The sequence below is a fragment of the Bufo gargarizans genome, chromosome 2 (assembly GCF_014858855.1).
Source record: "Bufo gargarizans isolate SCDJY-AF-19 chromosome 2, ASM1485885v1, whole genome shotgun sequence".
NCBI classification, from domain to species: domain Eukaryota; kingdom Metazoa; phylum Chordata; class Amphibia; order Anura; family Bufonidae; genus Bufo; species Bufo gargarizans.
Window position 1 is genome coordinate 67,569,731 of NC_058081.1, and position 13,051 is coordinate 67,582,781.

General features: G+C 47.7%; 1 protein-coding gene across 2 annotated transcripts in view; it reads left to right on the top strand.

Moving 5' to 3' along the window:
- The window catches only part of LOC122929443 (adhesion G protein-coupled receptor E3-like), a 174,870-nt gene that overhangs the window by 40,083 nt on the left and 121,736 nt on the right, over positions 1-13,051 (top strand). For both annotated transcript variants that reach the window (XM_044283007.1, XM_044283008.1), the window contains exon 3: positions 7,073-7,195. In XM_044283007.1, coding sequence (XP_044138942.1) covers positions 7,073-7,195 — 123 coding nt within the window. The remainder of the gene's footprint in view (positions 1-7,072; positions 7,196-13,051) is intronic.

A 13,051-nucleotide genomic window follows, 5' to 3' on the forward strand; every position in this document is an offset into this window, starting at 1 on the left:
ACACCTTCAGCCAAAATGGGACTCGGGTCTTCAAAATTCCCTCCTCCCGGAAAACAACGTGACAGGGCATCTGCCTTCACATTCTTAACCCCAGGGCGGAAGGTGACAACAAAATTAAACCTTGAAAAGAACAAAGACCATCTGGCCTGTCTCGGGTTCAGACGCTTGGCTGACTCCAAGTAGGCCAGATTTTTATGGTCAGTAAACACGGTAATAGGGTGTCTGGCTCCCTCTAGCCAATGGCGCCATTCCTCAAAAGCCAACTATATGGCCAACAACTCCCTATCTCCCACATCGTAATTTCTCTCTCTGCGGAGGAGAGTTTCTTTGAGAAAAAGGCACACGGTCGCCATTTGGCAGGAGAGGAACCCTGAGACAAGACCACACCCACACCAACCTCAGAAGCATCAACCTCAACTATGAAGGGTAGAGAAATATCAGGTTGTACCAAGATGGGAGCGGAAGCAAAACTCTCCTTGATATTAGAAAAGGCCTTACGCGCCTCTACCGACCAGGAAGAAAAATCTACCCCCTTTCTGGTCATATCAGTGAGTATTTTAACAACAGAGGAATAATTAAAAATAAACTTCCTGTAATAATTGGCAAAGCCCAAAAAACGCATCAGTGCCTTCTGATTCTCAGGAAGCTCCCACTCAAGCACAGCGCGGATCTTCTCAGGGTCCATGCGAAAACCAGAAGCGGAGAGAAGAAACCCCAGAAATTGAATTTCTGGAACTGCAAACACACATTTTTCCAGTTTCGCGTATAATTTATTCTCCCGCAGGATGAGCAAGACTTGACGTAAGTGTTGCTTATGAGTTTTGAAATCAGGAGAAAAAATCAAAATGTCATCCAAATACACTAATACAAATTTTCCCATTAAATGATAAAAAATGCTGTTCACGAAATGCTGAAAAACGGCTGGGGCATTCATCAAACCAAAAGGCATAACCAAATTCTCAAAATGGCCCTCAGGGGTATTGAAGGCCGTCTTCCATTCGTCTCCTTCTCTGACCCTGACCAGGTTGTATGCCCATCTTAGATCTAATTTGGAAAAGACTTTAGCCCCAACAATCTGGTTAAACAGGTCCAGGATCAGAGGAAGCGGATAAGGGTCACGAATAGTGATACTGTTCAGCTCCCTGAAATCCAGACAAGGTCTTAAAGAACCATCTTTTTTCTTAACAAAGAAAAAGCCAGCGGCAACAGGTGACTTTGAGGGTCGTATGTGTCCTTTTCTTAGACTCTCAGAGATATAAGCACGCATAGTGACCCTTTCAGGTTGGGAGAGATTGTATAAACGAGATTTAGGCAGCTTGGCGCCTGGGATGAGATTAATAGGGCAATCGTACTCCCTGTGCGGGGGCAAATCCTGAACTCCACTCTCAGAGAAGACATCCGAAAATTCAGAGAGAAAAGATGGTACAGTCTTAGTAGAAACCTCAGAAACAGATGTCGTGAGGCAATTCTCTCTGCAAAAGTTACTCCAACCATTTATTTGCCTCGCTTGCCAATCAATGGAGGGGTTATGTTTAGTGAGCCAGGGTAGCCCCAACACAAGAGGAGTAGGCAATCCGCTAAGGACGAAACATGACACATTCTCAACATGAGTATCACTCACAATTAAACGGATATTGTGAACTATGCCCTTTAATGATTTCTGAGAAAGTGGAGCGGAATCAATAGCAAAAACAGGAATATCCTTTCCCAAAGTGCATACCTGGAAATCATGAGTTATCGCAAATTGATTATCAATGAGATTGACAGCTGCTCCACTATCTACAAAAATCTCACGAAAAATGTTCTTGCTCTCTAGCGCCACCCTGGCAGGCAGGACAATACGGGAACTACAAGCAAACGGAAAACCTTCAATTTCCGCCTGAACCCTGCCAATAGTAACAGATGGAACATTTTTAAAAGATTTTTTACTTTTTGTTTTTTTATTACTCCCAAAAAACTGCCTGAATCTCCTAGAGGGACAAACATTTGCCAAATGATTTATACCTCCACAACAAAAACAAACCTTCCCATGCGGGCTAAATCTTCTATTGTCAGAGGCAATCAACCCCAGCTGCATGGGCTCCTGCTCAGAAGGGGCTGACAGCGACTGAGACCCCTGCGCACAGAATGAGACCGCTGCACTGTCCTGGGATTGAGTATGACAGGAAGGAGTGATCTCTCCTCTCTCTCTAAGACGCCTGTCAATACGAACGGCCTGAGACATAGCAGAGTCCAAGGAGATAGGCCTCTCATGAAAGGCAAATGCATCTTTCAATCCCTCTGAAAGACCATGGCAAAATTGACTTCGGAGTGCAGCATCATTCCAACCAGTATCAGTTGCCCATCTCCGAAATTCTGAGCAGTATATCTCTGCGGATTGTTTACCCTGGCATAACAGACGTAGTCTAGACTCAGCCAAAGCTATACGATCCGGATCATTATATATCTGACCCAGGGCTAAAAAGAATTCATCCACTGAACAGAGGGGCCACGCCCCCACCGGCAGCGAAAAGGCCCACGACTGAGCGTTACCCCTGAGCAGCGATATAATGATCCCCACCCTCCGTTCCTCATCACCAGAGGAATGGGGAAGAAGGCGAAAATGGAGTTTGCAAGCCTCTCTAAAACGCACAAAATTCTCACTACCCCCGGATAACGTATCCGGGAGCGAGATCTTAGGCTCAGAACAAACTCCATGAACGCAAGCTGAACTGGTCACTTGAAACTGAGAAAGAATCTTACGGAGATCTGCTACCTCCAATGAAAGACCCTGCAAGCGTTCAGTCAAAAGTGAAACCGGATCCATGCTTGAGACGGTTTTGGCGGTTTATAATGTCACGGAAGGTGTACAGGAAACAAGACAACACAAAATGAATATATGACTCACTGGATCCAAAACTAAGGAACAAAAAGGGAGACCCCTGCATCAGACCTGGCACTCTCCCTGTCTGCTCAGCCTATGCGAAAATCCCAATGGTAGATGATCGCATATCCTCGTACCTCGACTGTATAACACCTGAACACCCTATAATAGTGAGGGGACACGACCACCGGCTCCCTACACTAGACACGGAGGGAGTCAGGGTCACCTGGGATCCAGCAAACATAAAATCACAAATGAATGTACAACACTTATCTTGTAGAAGACTGGGAAATAGGATCAGCATGCACACACACTCCAGGAAGTTGTATAAACCGCACACTAATGCATTATGGGGAGGAATTTAAAGGGATGCAATCAGTCCAACTACATGACAGCTGAGAGAGGCTAACGAGATGAGGAACTGAAAACCAAAACAAAGGAAGATCAAGGAGGAGGTTCTGAAAGGCATCTGTCAGAGCTTCTCAGTTGTCTGGTGGTGACAGCCACAGGCTATACACACAAATTTCGAGTCTATGAGGGTAAAGATCAGACCCTGGAGCCGGTCAGTTGCCCTAACTACCTGGGGAACAGTGGGAAGACTGTCTGGGACTTGGTGTCACCCTTATTTGGCAAAGAGTACCATCTTTATGTGGACAAGTGTGCCCCTCTTCAGGCATTTGTTTTTAGAACGGCTTGGCTGCTGTGGCACCGCGCGACCTAGTCGCCGGGGCTTCCCACAACGGCTCATTACCACCCGTCTTGCAAGGGGGGAGAGGGCTGCTTTGTGTAACGAAGAACTGCTCGCGGTGAAATGGAGAGACAAGCATGACGTTTACATGCTCTCCTCCATTCACGCAGACACGACAATCGAAATTGAATGAGCAACTGGAGTCATTGAAAAGCCCCTCTGTGTCCACATCTATAATTCGCTCATGGGAGGGGTGGGCTTCAATGACCAGATGTTGGCTCCTTATTTAGTTTCCCAACGCACCAGACGCTGGTATAAGAAGGTGTCTGTATATTTAATTCAATTGGCGATATATAATAGTTTTGTTCTCTACAGTAAGGCCGGGAGAACAAGATCCTTCCTCAAATTTCAGGAAGAGATCATCGAGAACCTCCTGTATCCAGGAGGTTCCGTGGCCCCAACCACCAGTGTAGTGAGCCGTCTACACGAGCAATGTTTCCCCAATGTCGTTGCTGGTACCTCAACCCAAGCACCACCCCGAAAAAAATGTTGTGTCTGTTGCAGGAGTGGAATAAGGCGTGACTCCCGCTATTTCTGTCCTGACTGCCCTGACCACCCTGCCCTATGCTTAGGGGAGTGTTTCCGGAAGTACCACACACAGGTACACTATTAGTATAGGGATTGCGTCACACAGAACAGGCACACAGGGCTCTTAGGGCCCTTTCACTCACAGCTGCTGCAAACCTCTCCTTTCACCTGGGACAAAGTGCATAATGTACTTCGCCACATCTCTGGGCGCTTTGCGCTTTGTACATTGTCCCTTGGGGAAGGAGAAGTTTGTCCTATAAAGGTAAAAAAACAAAAAATAAAAATAAAATAACAGGTAAGCAAAAAAGTTAATGTTCCAAAAGTTCAATAAATTTATTGCGTTGCGGCCTGTTTTTTTTTTTTTTTTTTACCTTCTAGGTGGACCAACCGATTGACCAGCTGCAGCACTGATGTGCATTCTGACATAAGCATTGCGCTGCTGTCAGATTACACAAAAGTCTGTGTATACGAGATTTCTCCTCTGCAGTAAAAAAGATACGTTTGCCGAGGCTTATGATCTGAGGGGCGGTGTTCATATGCTTTGGCAAACACTTTGTATATAAAAAAATAAATAAAAAATTCCGGCAATAATTTATTCATCCACATCGGCATACGATCTAAGTGGGTTTGGATGCTGGGCGGAGCTCCTATGTCCTGGCAGATGCCTTTCCCCTCCTTTTTTTTTGCACATTTTTTTGGCAGAGATTTTTACATCCACATTGATCGATGCAAATGAAGAAATCTGTGCCGTTCATTTTTTCTTTCAGCCCAGAGGCTGAACGGAAAAAAAAATCTCATTACCCGTATGCTCAATATAAGGAGAATAGCAGAAACTCCTAATGCCATACATGTAATGATTGTGGAGACCCTCAAATGCCAGAGCAGTACAAACACCCCAAAAATGACCCCATTTTGGAAAGAAGACACCCCAAGGTATTCGCTGATGGGCATATTGAGTCCATGAAAGATTGAACTTTTTGTCCCAAGTTAGCGGAAAGGGAGACTTTGTGAGAAAAAAACAAAAAAAAATCAATTTCTGCTAACTTGTGCCAAAAAATTAAATCTTCTATGAACTTGCCATGCCCCTCACAGAATAGATTGGGGTGTCTTCTTTCCAAAATTGGGTCATGTGGGGTATTTATACCGCCCTGGCATTTTAGGGGCCCTAAAGTGTGAGAAGAAGTCTGGAATCCAAATGTCTAAAAATGCCCTCCTAAAAGGTACTCAATTGAATTTGGGCTCCTTTGCGCACCTAGGCTGCAAAAAAGTGTCACACATGTGGTATCGCCGTACTCAGAAGAAGTAGGGCAATGTGTTTTGGGGTGTATTTTTACATATACCCATGCTTGGTGAGAAAAATATCTGTCAAATGACAACTTTGTATAAAAAAAATGGGAAAAATTGTCTTTTAGAGAGATATTTCTCTCACCCAGTATGGGTATATGTAAAAATACACCCCAAAACACATTGCCCTACTTCTCCTGAGTACGGTGATACCATATGTGTGACACTTTTTTGCAGCCAAGATGCGCAAAGGGGCCCATCATTAGGTTGCCACCACCACACCACTCCAGTCCTGCTGTGTCAACATTCGGTTTTATGGCCCCTGCAGCCAATCACTGGCCGTAGCGGGGACACATCACCCTTGCGTCACATGAGCCATTGAAGTGACTCAAGGGGGACATTTCATCACTGCGGCAATTGATTAGCTGTAGCAGCCATCAGACCAGATGTTGACACACAAGGTCTAAAGCGCTGCACTGGCACCAGGGGAGCAAAAGAGCTAGAACCAAGCATTGAGGAGCAAATAAGTATGTTTCCCTCCGCAGGTCCAGCCACGTGGGGGGTTCTGCCCAAAAATCCCCAAAGATGGAAATCCCCTTTAAAGGGGGTGATTACGCATTACAAACACATGCCGCATTCTAATTGTCTAATTCAGGGAACCATCTTCAGTGGTCGACTAAGGTACAAGATGTGTCACACGGCACCATTTAGTCCATAAGGCAGGGAATATACTGCAACTCCAGGGTCTAGTGGCAAAATCACTATGTCAAAATTAAATAATGGCTTAAATGTGTATACACTAGAAAAAGAAAGCCACTCATTTCTTTCGAGCTGTTCTTTATACCATCTATGGTTCCATCCCCGTTGCTTCTGGTCCCCTGTGACCCAAAAGTGCGGCGTCTCATCCGTCATCACATTCGCCACTGCAATCATTCACTGGCCTAAGTGGTTATGTGCCGTTTGTGTTTACGTCACCACTGAGGCCCGTGAATAACTCCGGCGGTGCAAATGAAGACGGACAAGGGAACCAGAAACAGTGGGAATAGGATGTAAACCTAAAGCCAATCTCTAGTTAGCAATGCTATAACCAATTGATGACAGAGATTGATCCACAGATGATTGCCTTCCAACATGTCGGGAAAGTATATTTCCTGCGTTGTCAGAACAAATGGCCAAGTATTTTACATGGGCTTTGCTTTTATATTATCTATCACCTCTCCTGACATGTCTGTTGTAGTAACTACTTGCATGCCCCATGTAATAACAATTCTGGAACATCTATTCTTATAGCTCTAAAGGTAAAGCTGGGTGTTACCAGTAGTGGGTGGGTCTGGCTCTATCCACTCAGTGCTGCTGGTGTCAGACTGTACAGGGACACACGCCCACATGGTAACACCCATCCATACCTTTACTCCAAGCTGCTGGCAATTCATTCATGCATTTCTAGTAGAGATAATAAAGGAATGGCACAAGAAGAATAAAAGCTCCAGAATAGGTATTACATGGGGTATGCAAGTAGTCACTAAAACTGACATGTCAGGGGAGCTGACAGCTCTTCTTTAAGATTAACAGAGCAGCCAAATACAATTGACCGTTTCAATGTATAAAAGAAAACTGTGTAATCATATGAAATAATGCTCTGTTCTCAGATGAAAAAGCATGCCCCAACGACTGGATCTGCCCATCAAATGAAACCTGTGACAACAGCACCATGTGCCGCTGCAGAAAAGGATATCGCCAGCGTTATATAGAAGGTGCCGTCCTTTGTTTCGGTAAGTGATTTGTTATCCAGCAAAGTTGATCCAGAGGAAAAAAATAACTCATGAGACAGAAGCCAATTTCCTCATTTTAGGGGACAAAATTCCTTCCTGACTCTAATCACAATACAGAGTTCCATAGCGTCACTGCTCTTACCGTAAAGAGAATCCTCTTCTATGTCTGTGTACAAACCTTCTTTCCTCCAGACGCAGAGGATGTCCCCTCGTCACAGTCACAGTCCTGGGGATAAATAGATGATGGTAGAGATCTCTGTACGGACCCCTGATATATTTATACAAGGTTATTAGATGTCCCCTCAGTCATCTTTTTTCTAAAGTGAATAACCCTAATTTTGATAATCTTTCTGGGTATTATAGTCCACCCATTCCAGTTATTACTTTAGTTGCCCTCCTCTGAATCCTCTCCAGCTCTGCTATGTCTGCCTTGTTCACAGGAGCCCAGAACTGTACACAGTACTCCATGTGTGGTCTGACTAGTGATTTGTAAAGTGGTAGGACTATGTTCTTATCACGGGAATCTATGCCCCTTTTGATGCAACCCATTATCTTATTGGCCTTGGCAGCAGCTGCCTGACACTGGTTTCCACAGCTTAGTTTGCTGTCCACTTAAATTCCTAGGTCTTTTTCCATGTCAGTGTTACCCAGTGTTTTACCATTTAGTATGTACGGGTGACTTGCATTATTCCTTCCCATGTGCATAACCTTACATTTGTCAGCATTAAACCTCATCTGCCACTTATCTGTCCTAGCCTCCAATCTATCCTGATCTATCTGTAGCAGTGTACTGTCCTCTTCCATGTTAATTACTTTACACAGTTCAGTGTCTTCTGCAAAAATGTATATTTTACTGTGCAAGCCTTCTACAAGATCATTAATAAATACAGTTGTGTTCAAAGTTATTAAACCCCCACTGAAATTGAGTGTTTTGGCCAGTTTGACATTGATTTTGATCATTTCAGTCATCTTGTTTACAATTAAATCAAAGAGGCCCTTGTAAGTCAGACAAATATCACATAACATTTATAATGAAATAACCACAAATGTATTTTCTGTGCTCACATCATTATCAGTTTTATTCAACCCCCAAGTGACATTCAATCTTAGTACTTAGTACAACATCCTTTTCCAGTTATAACAGTTTTTAAACGTGAAGCATAGCTTGACTGTCACGACCCATGGTTATGGTCGTGACTCTTGTGGTTGCATGCGGTTATCAGCGGTTTGGTCTGGTTGTCAATCACAGGTGAGGGCGGTAGTATTTGCCTCACCTGTGGTTGCCGCTGGCAACATTATTTATGTGGCAGCATAGCAGCCTGAGCTGTATCGTGGCAGCTTGCTATGTTGTGCATGCGGTTGCACCTAGCAATCTCTCTTTTTAGGTGTGCCTTTTATCGGTGTGCACGGGGTGTTATATGTGTTGTGTGAACTTCCCCTTTAAGTTGATGTCTTCCCTTCCCTGGTGTTGGAAGGGTTAACTTCCACCCTAGTGTGTGTGTGTGCACAGGGTTTGTCTCACTGTGGGTGTGGCTACTTGGCCCTATAAAGCCTCAGTGAATAGCAGTAGTCAGTGGGGGTGCTTCAGCCATGCTTGCAGGAGACATCCTCCTGGTTACTTACCATCTGCCAGTGAGGGCCACCCTGGTGGTCATAAACATTATGTCTGGTGTTAGTTTATGGTTTATCTGTTATTGCAGCATATGGTTTACTGGGTTCCCGTGTGATGTCAGTTGTGTGCTGTGTCCTTTGTTTTGGTTGTGGATAGCAGCACTTGGACGTGGGTTCCAGGTTGTGTGTCTGTGGCAGGTAAGTGTGGTACTAGTCTCACTTACCTGTCATTGCCATATGTCTGTTTATGTTCCCCTTTCTATGTAGCTTGGCCAGTGAGACTACTGTTCCTCCGTGTCTAGGAGGAACGGGTCGTCTTACCCTGCTCCTAGTCCAGGGCCACCCTGAGGGCGAGCAGGAATATCAGGTTCCGGAGTATGAGCCCTCCTACCTTCAGGGTTGGCTCATACGGATAGGAGACAGGGTCAGAATTAGGGATGTGTAGGAGGTGACCTTCTCCCTTATTCCTGTCCTGGCCATGCTCTGACCATCCATCTTCTGATACCATCCTCAGCCGTGACAGTATGACCACCCTGGCTCCTCACATGGCGGGCCTTCGAAAGAGGGTGCAGCATGTATTGCCAGCCGTTTTCGGCATACATGCGCGTTCTCCGGAGGGAGAGCGTTATGGGGTTCACCGTTAACGGCGCGGTTGGTGGCTTATTCCCCGCCACCTTGCTAACCGTGTCCGTGTTGGTGACCCCTCGTCCCTCTCAGGGTTCCTTGCTCTGGTCGTCTGCTGGCAGTATTCCTTGGTATACCTGCTCGGTGCTGGTCTGGGAATCTCTGCTGGCAGCGACTTGAAGTAGGAATGTTTTCCTGAGTTGGACACGGTGTCCAGTGTCCCTCCTCCAGACTGCTTTGGTAGCTGGCTGCCTGGGACCTAGGTGTCGGTCCAGGTATATTGGCGGCAGTTCTGGAGGAGGATACGGGTACCTGTCTGGCAGTGCCTCCAGTTGTTCTTTCCTCCAGTCTGCTTTGGTGGCTCACGACCTGGGACCGTTGTGTCGGTCCAGGTTTGTTGGCAGGCAGTTCTGGAGGGAGACACTGGTGGTTATCAGGCATTCCCCTCCCCCCTCCCTGTTGTTTGGCCCCACCAGCTTCCCTTTTCGGTTGGGGGGGCTTTGAGGGGTGGGAGTGTCACGACCCATGGTTATGGTCGTGACTCTTGTGGTCGCATGCGGTTGTCAGCGGTTTGGTCTGGTTGTCAATCACAGGTGAGGGCTGTAGTATTTGCCTCACCTGTGGTTGCCGCTGGCAACATTATTTATGTGGCAGCATAGCAGCCTGAGCTGTATCGTGGCAGCTTGCTATATTGTGCATGCGGTTGCACCTGGCAACCTCTCTTTTTAGGTGTGCCCTTTATCGGTGTGCACGGGGTGTTATATGTGTTGTGTGCACTTCCCCTTTAAGTTGATGTCTTCCCTTTCCTGGTGTTGGAAGGGTTAACTTCCACCCTAGTGTGTGTGTGGGAGACAGGGTTAGAATTAGGGATGTGTAGGAGGTGACCTTCTTGTCATGGTCTTACCTTCTTGCTGTTCTCCTTCGTTTGACATGTGCTGGTGGCCATCTTGGTTTCTGGGTTTCTTGTAGCCTCCCACCCTGCGGCTTCTCCTTCCCACTGGGAGGAGCTGGATGCCTAGCTCATATATATAGGAGGTCTGTGGCTTCAGTTCCTTGCTTGGTCCTCCTGTGTTCACATGCTTCTAAGACTGCTGCTGCTTCTGGTTCCTGATCCTGGCTTCGTCTGACTACCCTGCTGGTTCCTGATCCAGGCTTCGTCTGACTACCCTGCTGGTTCCTGATCCAGGCTTCGTCTGACTACCCTTCTGGTTCCTGACCTCTGGCTTCGCAAGACCCTGCTTCGGTTTAGCCATCCGTTTGGACTTTTGCCTTACAGCTTGATTTTCAATAAAGCCTTCTTTTCCACTTATCTCTTGTTGTACGTTTGGTTCATGGTTCCATGACATTAGGACCAAGCCATGAATTCTGACGGTACAGGGCCATCCTCGCTACCTACGCTGGTTGCCAGACTTGATCAGCAGGATCACCTGTTGGGTCGGTTCGCTGTGGCGTTGCAAACCCTGCTTGAACGCACGGCTCATTTAGCTTCCGTTGCCGATGGGTCGGTTGTCGCTCCTGGGCCCGCTCCTACTGCCGCTCCGGTTCTTGCGCCAGAGTCTACCCCGACACCTGTTGCTGCGCCTGCGGTGTTTCGGAGTATGACCGGTTCTGCCCCCCTTCCACAGCGCTTTGGGGGAGAGCCAACTCAGTGCAGAGGTTTCCTTAACCAGGTGGGCATTTATTTCGAGTTGCTGCCACATGCCTTTCCTACTGAGAGATCGAAGGTGGGCTTCTTGATCTCGCTGCTCTCGGACAAGGCCTTGGCCTGGGCCAGCCCTTTATGGGAGAACAACAATCCGGTGGTTGCCGAGTTTTCCGGTTTTGTTGCTTCTCTTCGGAAGGTATTCGATGTGCCGGCTCGTGCTGCCTCTGCTGCGAAGCTCCTTATGTCCATCAGACAGGGTTCACGATCCGTAGCTGAATACGCCATTGAGTTTCGTACCCTGGCAGCAGAGGTGGGCTGGAATAATGAGGCTCTGGTCGCTGCTTTCTCTCATGGTCTCTCGGATGCCTTGAAGGATGAGGTTGCAGCTAAGGACCTACCAGTGAAGCTCGAGTCTCTTATTTCTTTCCTGATTTTGATTGACACCAGACTCAGGGAGAGACCTTCCTTTAAGGAGAGCCTGCGGAGGTCTTCTAACAGATTGGCGCCTACGTTTGCTGTCCCACCCGTGCCTCCCTCTCCTCCCACGCCTCCTGGGGATGACTTGTCTGGGGGTGAACCCATGCAGCTGGGGTTTGCTCGCCTGTCCGAGGGGGAGAGGGTACTCCGGAGACGCGAGGGCCGATGCATGTACTGTGGTCTCGGTGGGCATTTTCGGTTGGCATGCCCGAACCGTCCGGGAAACGCTCGCACCTGAGATCCTGTCGGGGGCAGATCTTGGGTGGAGTCTCCTCGTCCCCGGTTTCCCGTGTTGACAAACCACTGATTACTGTTGTCCTCTCCTGGGTCGGGGGCTCGGTGACGACCCAGGCGTTGGTGGACTCTGGTGCTGGTGGTTTGTTCATTGATAGTGTGTTCGCTGCCGCCAATTCCATTCCTCTGCAGCCTCGAGGTTCCCCACTGGCTCTTGAGGCGATAGACGGCAGACCCCTTCTGCCGCCACACGTGACTCATGAGACCCTTCCAGTGGGGATGGCCATTGGTGCCGTTCACAGAGAGTCGGTCTGTCTCCAGGTTATTTCGTCTCCACACTACTCGGTGGTCTTGGGGTACCCCTGGCTCCAGAAGCATAATCCGACTTTCGATTGGAGATCGGCCAAGATCCTCTCGTGGTCACCGCAGTGTGGGGCTAGTTGCATCCATGGGCCTGTCAAGTTGCTGTGTACTTCCTCGGACTCTCTGTTGCTTCCTGAATACGAGGAGTACCGGGATGTATTCGATAAGGTGCGTGCGGTTGCCCTACCTCCGCACCGCCCATACGATTGTGCCATAGAGTTACAATCTGGTGCCGTTCCTCCTCGTGGCAAAGTCTATCCACTGTCGGTAGCGGAGAATGAGGCCATGGAGGAGTACGTGAGGGAGGCGCTTTCACGCAGACACATTCGCAAATCCTCGTCCCCGGCAGGGGCTGGATTTTTCTTTGTGAAAAAGAAGGGCGGTGAGTTGAGGCCTTGCATCGATTACAGGGGTCTCAATCGCATCACGATCAAGAACGCTTACCCGATACCCTTGATTTCCGAGCTGTTCGATCGCCTCAAAGGGGCCACGGTCTTTACCAAACTCGACCTGAGGGCGGCATATAACCTGGTAAGGATCAAGGCGGGCGATGAGTGGAAGACCGCGTTTAACACCAGGACCGGTCATTATGAATCCTTGGTTATGCCCTTTGGGTTGTGCAATGCGCCCGCAGTCTTCCAGGAATTCATCAACGATGTTTTCCGTGACCTGTTGCAGCAGTGTGTGGTGGTCTATTTGGATGACATCTTGGTATATTCTGAATCCATGGAGGCCCACATTCTGGATGTCAGACGAGTGTTGCAACGGTTACGAGAGAACAAGCTGTTCGGTAAGCTTGAGAAATGCGAATTTCACCAATACCAGGTAACCTTCTTAGGTTACATCATTTCCGCTGAGGGGTTCTCCATGGATCCTGAGAAGGTTTCGGCTGTCTTACAGTG